This window comes from Meriones unguiculatus, chromosome 2 (genome assembly GCF_030254825.1).
Source record: "Meriones unguiculatus strain TT.TT164.6M chromosome 2, Bangor_MerUng_6.1, whole genome shotgun sequence".
Lineage (NCBI taxonomy): Eukaryota > Metazoa > Chordata > Mammalia > Rodentia > Muridae > Meriones > Meriones unguiculatus.
In genome coordinates, this window is record NC_083350.1 from 14,633,994 (window position 1) to 14,644,517 (window position 10,524).

The 10,524-nt window shown below is 43.8% G+C and overlaps 1 protein-coding gene across 3 annotated transcripts; it reads right to left on the reverse strand.

The window, feature by feature from the left end:
* Positions 1-3,614: 3,614 nt before the first annotated feature.
* Positions 3,615-9,849, reverse strand: C2H18orf32 (chromosome 2 C18orf32 homolog). 3 transcript variants are annotated; one of them, XM_060377042.1, is made up of 4 exons: positions 9,718-9,780; positions 5,686-5,764; positions 4,745-4,932; positions 3,615-4,270 (listed from the first exon to the last, which is right to left on the reverse strand). In XM_060377042.1, exons 3-4 carry the CDS (start codon positions 4,907-4,909, stop codon positions 4,205-4,207), a joined length of 231 nt encoding a protein of 76 aa, XP_060233025.1. In that variant the 5' UTR covers positions 4,910-4,932; positions 5,686-5,764; positions 9,718-9,780; the 3' UTR covers positions 3,615-4,204. The 3 variants fall into 3 exon arrangements, with proteins under 3 accessions (XP_060233025.1, XP_021516804.1, XP_060233026.1); XM_021661129.2 differs by lacking the exon at positions 5,686-5,764 and having other exon boundaries at positions 9,718-9,849; XM_060377043.1 differs by lacking the exons at positions 5,686-5,764; positions 9,718-9,780 and adding an exon at positions 9,495-9,702.
* Between the last annotated feature and the right edge of the window lie 675 nt (positions 9,850-10,524).

The following is a 10,524-nucleotide window of genomic DNA, read 5'->3' on the forward strand; positions in this document are numbered from 1 at the left end:
AACGTTGGCAGAGACAGAAACGGGATTTGACTGAAAGTCTAGAAACTTTTGGTAGGACCTCCGTTCTTCCGCATTCCTCCAGCAGATTTGGCCACTCTTTAATGATTGGTCCTATTTGCAAGCTGATGCTCAGCCAAACAGAGGCCAATTGGGCCCAGCTGGTACCCACTTGTACCCTATAAATCTGGACTTCAGAGGTCTGCGGGGCTGGATCAGCAGTTAAGAGCACTGACTGCTCTTGCAGAGTACTGGTGTTCAATTCCAAGCACCGACACGGTGGCTCACAAATGTCTGTGACTCCACTTCCAGGGCACCTGATGCCCTTTTCTGGACTTTTCAGGCATCAGCCATACAAGTGGTACAGGGACATACATGCAGGCAAAAGACCCACACTTGTAAGAGAGAGAGGAAGGAAAGAAAAAAAAAAAGATAAGAGCTCTATATCCTTAGATGTAGATCCTAAATTTTAATTATTCTGGTGGGGTCTCGATGTGATTCAATTTGCATTCTCCTGGTAATGTCATTAGTATTTGTGGGCCCATTCTCTTTTTCATCAAGTATACTATTTCTGTCACTGCCTTCCACACACCATCCAGTGTAGAGGATAAAATGTCTATGCTGGGTGCCTTTTTTTTTTTTTTTAATTTAGTTTTGATTAAACAAGGGTTTCACTCTGTAACCTAAGATGGCTTTACATTCTCAGGGATGCTTCTGCCTCAAGATTCCAAGTGCTGAACCAATACCCCTAAACTCCTTATATTTCAGAATTATAAACTATATTTACTTTAAAATCAGTTTATAAGGGCACTGATAGGTAGAAACCATGTAATTCAGGGCCACAATGTGTTCCTAATTATGATATTACAGATAGATAATAGATGATAGCTAAGTAGCTAGTCGATACAGACAAAGATACTAGATGATAGACAGATGATCGTGATAAGTAGGTGATAAATAAAAACATGACAAATTGATGGTACATGATATAGACACAGATGGCAATGATTTTTCCTTAGACTTAATTATGTGTATGATTGTTTTGCCTCCATGTATGTATGTGCACCACATGCATCCCTGCTGTCCAAGGGGGTCTGAGGAGGGCATCAGATCCACAGGAACTGGACTCACTGATGATATGAACCACCACGTGGGTGCTGAGAACCAAACTTAGGTCTTCTGCAAAAGCAGCAAGCGTTCTTAACTGCTGAGCCCCGATGGTACTGTTCTCATGAATTGTTCCACCACTGAGGGGTTGGAAGGCAGCGATGGAACTCATACAGCTTTCGTGGGCAGACGAGGAAATTAAGGAGCAGGAATTTGGAGGGCAGGTGGAAGGCATCCAACAAGCTCACCGACAGTACTGTTTCAAAAATATTTTGAGGAAGTGTGGTGGGAAACCAGGCATGATAGTGCCCTCCTTTAATCTCAGAACTCAGGAGGCTGTGAGTTTGATACTAGCCTGATCCATATAATAAATTTCAGGCCAGCCAGGGATCCAGAGACCCTGTCTCAAGAATAAACAAACAAACAAACAAGCAAACAAAACTCAAAAAACACTGGAGGCTGAAAGCACAGTGTAGAACATGTACTAGGCATGATTAAGGTTCTGGGTTTAATCTCTAGCATGAACCCCACCAAAAGAAATATTGGAAGGCTATATAATAGGGTAAAACAGCTAGGAGCTGGAGATGGGGTACTGGTTAAAGAGGACACAGGTTCAGTTCCAGGGAATCCATCACCCTCTTCTGAGCTTACACCAAGCACATAGCTGGTGCAGACATACACACAGACAAAACACCCATTCACATAAAATAAAGACAGTTAGGTCTCAAATACAACAGGAAGTCAGTCTAAAGTTGATAGCTCAAAACTAGCAGGGATATTTGGAAATATGAAAATACCAAAGGCATGAGGGCAACTAAGAGCATTACAGATTATCTGACTAAGGGCTGGAGAGAGAGGTCCATGATTAAGAACGTTTGCTGTTCTTACAAAAGACATCGGTTCAATTCCTAGCACCCACGTGATAGCTCACAAACATCCACAGGTACACAGATGTACATGCACACAGGTAACATACACATATAAAATACCTCCCCCAAATTAAAAATAAATGTTTTACTTCAAATTGATGTAAGCTGGCCAAGCTGGCATACAAGTGTAATACCAGCATCAAGTTCAAGGTCATCCTTGCCTACATAGGTCAGGCTGGACTATCAGAGACCACTTCAAAAGGAGTTAATTTAACAATGATGGACAGGGGCAGGAGCAATGGCTCAGGGGTTGAGAGCACTGGTTGCTCTTCCAAAAGCATGTACTAGGCATGATTCCCAGCAACCACATAGTGGCTCACAACCATCTATAATAAGATCTGGTGCTCTCTTCTGGTGTACAGGCATACATGCAGACAGAACACTATATACATAATAAACAAATAAATCTTTAAAAAAATTTACAGGCTGGGTGCAGTGGTGCACACCTTTGATCCCGGCACTTGGGAAAGAGAGTCAAGAGAACTTTTGTGAGTTTGAGGCCAGCCTAGTCTGAGCTTCAGGGTAGCCAGTACATAGACCTTGTTTTAAAACACCAACCCCACTGACCCCAATTTAAAAACAAAAACACAAAAGAAACCCTAATGTGCAATGAGAACCATGATGTGCATATTTAATACAAGCATTCATTTTAAACCAGGAATGGAGGTTCATGCCTGTAACTGAAGCACTTGACAGGCTAAGCTCAGATCACGGATCCCAGGCCAGAGTTACATGATGAAACGTTATCTCAAAAGAAGAGGGGGGATCGAGGGGAAATGCAGGTGTGATAGTACACACTGTAACCCTATCAATGGGGAGGCAGTGGTAGGACCAGAGGTTCGAGGCCGTCCTCTGCTACACTGAGGGATGTACAGGGCTATAGACTGTAGCTAGGGCTTCCGGTTAAGCGAACTTTGTCACTGGGCTACATCTCTAACCCTTTTTGTATTTTAAAATTTTGACACAAGATATGGCTAAGTTAGACTCAAACTCATTCTGCAGCAAAGGCCAGGTGTGGCCTTGAATCCTTTTGCGGCAGCCCCCCAAGTAGCTGGGATTACAGGCTTCAGGCACAGGATCAGCTTTTCTCATTAAAGTTCAAGTGAAGCCCACAAGACCCCCACTTGCTTTAGGAAAGATCTGGCCAGTCTAGCCACTCCTGCGGAAGTCACTCACTGTGACCTACTGACTTCTGTTCATCTGTCTGGATGCATCACAGTTCTGAGATTCTGCTCGTCAACCTGATTAAACCAAAAAATTACTTTCCAGGGCTGGAGAGGTAGTTCGGTGGCTAAAAGCGCTGGCTGCTCTTCCCAAGAACCCGGGTTCAATTCCTAGTACCCACATGGCAGCTCACAACTGTAACTCCAGTTCGGAGGGATCTGGCAACCATCACACCAAACACACAAAATAAAACTTTAATCAATTATTTTTTTATAAAATTACTTCCTGCTGGGAAGTGGTGGTGCACACCTTGGTGGTGGGCAGTGGTGGCAAAGCAGCACAGAGAAACTGTCTTGAAAAGCAAAACAGTGGACAAAAATTACTTTCAAATATGGGAAGATGAAAAGAAACACGGAACAAGTTGAACTCAATGTTTAATGCATTTACAGGAATACAGGTACAGAATCAGAATTTACATGGCTGACACTGACGCTGCTGTTACATTTTGCAAAGAAGCTTCACCTAGTTCCTTTTTTCCCAGCTTCCTTGGAGCAATAGCTATTCTTAAGTCTCTGCCCTCCACTGTGCCTGACAGTAATTACATCTTCCACATTTCATCCCATCGTGGACTGTACTGTTTTGCAGCAAGACTCATCCCACCCAAGTTACGAAAGTCCACAGGCAGTGAAAGCAGGAGTCAACTGCAAAGGCCCAGGGGCTCAGAGTTCTGAGTATCTGCTCACACAGACCTTCTATTTGTTCATATTAGTAAAACAGAATAACAGAAATAAAAGCTACTTTAATGAAAAAGAAACTCAGAAGTGAGGTCATTAAATAGAACTACTCACATTTCAAATATAAATACCACGTACTTCCTGATCAGTATCAAGTAGGTGCTAAACTGTTTATCTAGAATCCTGGTCTCAGAGGAAAAAGGCAGAGACAAAGAAGGTGCTTCCTGTTGTCAGGTCCATTGGAAACAGCCAGGGGCTTTCAGAAAAAACACACTAGTCTTTCTTTTTATCAGAGACCTCTGCTGGTCCTTTTGTGAGTAATCCATTTGTAGCTGCACCCTAAAATGAAAAAAAGTTCAAGAATTATTAGAACGAAAAGGTACTGATTTAAAGAGAATTCCTTCTAAAGCAGACAATAAATTTCAGAATTAACTGATTTTTTTCCCAGAATCATGAAGGTTAACTAAATTAACACAGCTGACCAGAGTCAATCCAACAAGCACCAGCTGAAGGGAGGGGTATTCCCCCCCCCAAAAAAAAAAAAAAAAAAAAACAGCCTTTACTTCCTGGCCCAGGGTTCAACCCCCAGTTCAGGTGAGGGAAAAGAAAGATTCCCCGATCAAAGCCATAAAGCACAAGGACACCTCATTAATCAGAAGCCTAGTTTAAAATCTTCTGGCCGAACGTTAATTACTATAATGCAGACAAACAAATCAAAGCCACCAGTTCCAGAGGATTACTGTTCCAAAAGCTTCTGGTTACTCAAGCACCGCCCTTTCACCTGCCTTGCCTTGGGCATGTGAAGGGTCTTACCTTGCAGTCTACTTTGCCCATATTTTTATTGTTGGATTCGCGCACAGCTTTTTTAGGCCATATACGGCTGACAACAGGGGAAAACAGAGGGTACAGGTATGGCTCCAGGAATTTTTTGAAGATCCAGAGCAGAACTGGAATGACAATACAAGGAATGCACACCATCTTCCCAGGCTTAAGTTCCTAAGCTGCTGACACAAACAGGGGGAGAGGGGAATGAGATAATTGATTAGTGACAGAAAGACTTTGTGGAAAGGATTGTTTCTATGGGTTGGGGGGGGTGTCTATGAACATATTTGCCGAGAGCAAAGGTTTCTAAACTGAAATGCTGCTGTCTGCAAGGTAAAGGAACAGGTGAGCAAACACAGAGTGAGATGCCAGCATCCAATCCTTTCCAATCTCTGTGGCTTTCTCACAGATTTCATGATAAAAGACAGTGCCTAAAGGTGCCTCCTTGCTTAACAACCAACCTAGGACCAACACACTGAGAAGACAGAACCAACTCAGTCTACAACACGCCACGGCACGGGCATGCCCACACGATAAATAAAAATGCAATAAAGAACTGTAAAAATATGGACACTATGTGCTAGGTACTTTACATAGCATACCCGCTCATTTATTTCTCAAAGAACAAGAAAGGGGGCCAGTGAGATAGTTTAGTGGGTCAAGGTGCCTGCCACTAGAACTCAAATGGTAGAGAAAACAGACCCCTGTAAGTTGTCCTCTGACCTCCACACAGCTCAGTGGAGTGCTCCCTCTTTATGCTCACATACACCAAATCAATCAATCAATCAATCAATCAATAAATAAGTGAGCAAACAAATAAGTGGTAAAAATGGAATAGTAATAATAATAATAATAAAATCAACAGAAAAACTGGATGCTCTATAGAGTGAAAAAAAAAACAAAAAACAAATTATAGTCAGGCATGGTGGTACCTGTCCTTAATTCCAGCATCTGATGTCTATGAGTTGGAGGCCAGCCTGGTCTACCGAGGGAGTTCCAGGACAGCCAGGGCTACAAAGTGAGAAGGATTTTTGTTTTGTTTAAATAATCATTATGGTTAAAAATAGTAATAATAAAAGAAAAACATTACTTATACTCAAATATAGGGTGCACTTTGTGTGAATTATATAAGAAATTGACAATTAACAATAAGCCACTCGGCTGGGCAGTGGTAGCGCATGCCTTTAATCCTAGTGCTTGGGAGGCAGAGGTAGGCTGATCTTTGTGAGTTCAAGGTCAAGCTGGTCTACAGAACGAGTTCCTGGACAGCCAGGGCTGCACAGAGAAACCCTGTCTCAAAACCAAACAAAACAAACAAACAAAAAAACCAAACCAAACAAAACAACAACAACAAAACCCTTTAACAAGCCAATTGAACAATGCTAAAGGCAAATTCTGTAATATGAAACTCTAGGCTTCCAAATCAACCTTTTCCAAGTCTCCTTTTTTTTTGTTGTTGTTGAGGAGATAGTGTGGGTGGGGAGTGGGGACCAGTGCTGAAGATGGAACCCAGGGCCTTGTGCATGATAGAAAGAACTATGCTATCAACTTACAACCCTGGATTTGACTTTCTTTTTTCTTTTTCTTTGGGGGGGGGAGCGGGGGTGGTGGCGGTTCGAGACAGGGTTTCTCTGTGTAGCCTTGGCTATCCTGGACTTGCTTTGTAGACCAGGCTGGCCTCGAACTCACAATGATCCATTTGCCTCTGTCTCCCTAAGTGCTAGGATAACAGGTGTGTACCACCTCAGCAGGCTTGCTTTTCTTTTCTTAAAGAACGGTCCAGGAGCTGACCCGGTGGCATTCTGGGAGGCAGAGGCAGGTGGACCAATGTGAGTTTGAGGCCACCCTGGTCTACATAGTGAGTCCAGGACAGCTAAGGCTACACAGAGAAACCCTATCTTGAAAAACCAAAAAAAGAGAAAAGAAGAAAGAGAAAAAGAATAGCCTAGGCTGTCTTGAAACTAAAACTCTTCTTGCCCAAGTCACCCAAGTGCTGAATTACTGGTGCCACAATGCAGATCAACTTTCTTTTATTTTTAAAGATTTACTTATTTATTTTATGAGTTTATTTGATGTTTTGCATGCATGTATAAGCATGCAGTGCTTGTGTGGTCCAGAAGTGAGCCATGTGGGAGCTGGGATATGAACCAGGGCCTCTGGCTCTTAACCTCTGAGCCATTTCTGCGGTCCCCCAATTCTGCATTCCGTTTTAAGGATATAACTGAAGGTGTGATGGTTAATAATAAACATTTTATTCGGTATTGTGCTAGTTTTATGTCAGCTTGACACAAGCTAAAATCATTTAAGGAAACTTCAATTAAGAAAATGCCTCCAGCCAAGCATAGTGGCACATGCTTTTAATCTCAGCACTTGGGGAGGCAGACGTAGGTGTACTTCCTAGAGTTCAAGGCCAGCCTGGTCTACACAGTGAGTTCCAGGACTGCCAGTTACATAGTGAGACACAATAGAGTGAGAGACAAAAAGACAGAAAGACAGTAAGAAAGAAAGGAAAGAAAGAAAAGAAAGAAAGAAGGAAGAAAGAAAAAGACCTGGCTGTAGGCAAGCCTGCACACCATTTTCTTAGTGACTGATGGGGTAAGGGCCCAGCCCACTGTAGATAGTGCCATCCCTCAGCTGAAGGTCCTGTGTTCTCTAAGAAAGAAGGCTGGGCAAGCCACGAGGAGGCCTCTGCATCAGCTCTGTTCCTGCCCTGTTGGAGTTCCTATCCTGACTTCCTTCAATGATGAACTGTGCTGTGGAAGTGTAGGTCAAATAAAAATAAACCTTTTCTTCCCAAATTGCTTTGCTCACAGTGCTTCATCACAGCAACAATAACCCTGAGGTAAGAATTATCCTGTAAGTAAATTGTCTATTTCTAAAAGTTAATACTTCTAATATTCTTTTTCTGTTTTAGACAGTCTCTAACCAAGGAGCCCCAGCTGGCTGGGACTCTCTAGGTGGATCAGGCCTTCCTCTGCCTCTCCAGTTCTGGAGTTAAAGCCATGCCCCAACACAGCCAACCCTTGGTGAATTTGATTCTGAAAGTCAAAAAGAGACAACACTTATTCTATTAAATCAAAAATTCTTAAATTTACTAAATAATTCTCTTAGGACTAGGATTTCAAGATAAAGGATTATTCTAATTTCATTTCGTTTGCTGTAATAAACATTCCAACAAAAAAAAATTCAGGGAAGGGTTTGTTTCACTGCACAATTCCAGGATAGTCCATTACTGTGGGAAAGTTGAGGTAGAAACTGAAAACATGACACCTACAATCAGCAGAGAGAAAGATCCTTGCTTGCTTGCTTGCTTGCTTGCTTGCTAGCTTTCTCCCCTTACACTGCCAGGACCTCCTCCTATGGAATTGTGGTGCCCAAAGGGGTTAGGTCTTCCAACATCCTTCAACAATCAGACAACCCCTTACAGACCTGCTCAAGGCCAAATCTGGCTCATTTCTCATTAAAACTCACTTCCTAGGTAGTTCTAGGTTGTATCAAGTGATAGTTAAAATAACCAGCACAGAGGCCTTAAGAAGTTTTAGAGCTGGGCTTGGTGCCACCCTCCTTTAGTTGCAGCACTTGGAAGGCAGGGGCAGGCTTATCTCTGTGAGTTCAAGGCCAGCGTGGTCTACAAAACAAGTTCCAGGACAGCCAAGGCTACACAGAGAAACCTTGTCTCAAAAAATCAAAATAAATAAACAAATAGTTTCAGAACAATAAGAGGATTTAAAATTTTCTAATTTTTAGAATTCCATAAGTTACTCGGTTTGATTGTGGAACTCAAAGAGATCTGCCTGCCTCTGCCTCCCAGAGTGCGGGATTACAGGCCTGGCTCACTTTACAGATTTCACGGTGAGACAACCGGGATCTGAGCCCTCACTTTCTGAAAGGTGTTTCTAGGAAAAATTACTCGACTGTGCTTTAATTCCCTCATGAGAATATGAAAACAGTGATAGCACCCAGCTTAGAGAAATGCAGTGTGCACTGGACAGTGTGACTACAGCACAAAACAAACAGGCCAGGCTTGTGATCCAACTATTTTGTAGGCTAATGAAAAGAGCAGCATAGATGAGTTAGGAGAATCCTACCTCAAAATGAAAAGAAATAAATTGTTTAGAGGCGGTGGGGCAGGGGCTGGAGGCTGCAGCTTGGTGAATGAGCACTAACGAAAGTGATGACCTGCGCACAGCCAGCTAGGAGTGGTAGGTCATGCCTCTAATGCGGCCCTTGGGAGGGAGAGGAGGGATTATCTGAGTTTTAGGCCAGCCTGACTACACAATGAGATCTTGTCATAAAACAAAACGGGGAGGGGGGATACAAAGTGAATAAATTGTAATTAATAAAAATTAAAAACAATTTTTTTAAAAACCTTTCCCCAATTAAAAAAAGATCTTTGAGAATTTTACAACTTTTTTTCAGGCCCCTTTCCTACCCATCCAACTTTCTTTCTCTGTCTCTCTGTGCAGCCCTGACTGTCCTGAACTCGCTCTGTCGCAGGATGGCCTCGAACTAACAGAGATTCGCCAGCGTCTGCCTCCCGATTGCTGGGATTAAAATGCTACCAACACCCTGTCCTTATTTTATATTTTAAATTCTACTTGTAGTTAGTAGTTTTAAAATTCGTACACATTATGCTCTAAATAAAACCCAAGAACCAGTGCCAATTACTACATCATATTATTCCAGTGCCAATTACTACATCATATTATTCATTTCACAAGCTCTCACTATGGAGCCTTGCCTCTGCCTCTTTTGTGTTGGGTCCAAAGATGAGAGCCAAACCGTGGCGGAAGCAAGGAGGGAGACACCGAGGGTGACAAAGAACGGTGCCGAGATGCGAGGCGAGCAGCCACCTAATTCCCGCGGGCCGCTGGCGCCCTGCACTGCACAGCACCGTCCGGGGACGCCGAGCGCCGCAGGCAGACACCCCCCTTGCGAGCTCTAACCCCCCGAACCTCACTCACCAGCACCAGGACGCCCGGGGGTAATGTCCGCACTTCCGGGAGGCCGGGCTGCCAACAGCCAATAGCATGTCAAGGGGCTGACAAAGGCGTGCACGCCAGCCAAGGGACGCACAGCACGTAACGGTGTCGTATACAGAGCTCCCCGCAGTTCCGGGGTTGCGCCATAGCTCAAGCCTCGCGCGCGCCCTCGCCGGGTAGGGAAGGGTGGCGCTGTGCGCGGAAACCAATTTCCCAGTCGAAAACCTGTGCTGGGCTGCCCCAGAGCCGCGAATTTGGAATAAGGCCTGCCTGGACCTCACCAGCAGTAGGAAAGGTCCCGGCACAAAATAGGGCGTTTCCAGGCTCAGATTACCTAAACCAGATTATTTTTTGCGGCCTTCACTTGACGATCAGACTGATTTGAAGTCGGAGTTTGTATTTCCCCAGAAGCTGGGATTATGGTTGTGCACCCCAACGCCTAGCTGACTTCCGTAACTTTACTCAAGGGGGTAAACGTGGAGCTAACTAGAAACTAGGGCTTGGGTTGTTTCCGCTGCCCATTTTACACTAAGCACTACAGTGGACTGGTCTGCTGGCAAGGTTGTGAATTTGGAAACCCCACTTAGTGCTGGTTGAGACCCAAGGCCTTTTCAGCTATGTCTGACACAAACATTACTGAGGTTACCTTAAAACTTGGGATGATATCAGGTGCTGGAGAAATGGCTCAGCGTTAAAGAGCACTGTCTGACCTTCCAAAGGTTCTGAGTTCAATTCCCAGCAACCAAACGTGGTTCAGAGTTCTGGTATGTAGGCCCAAGAAACCGAACT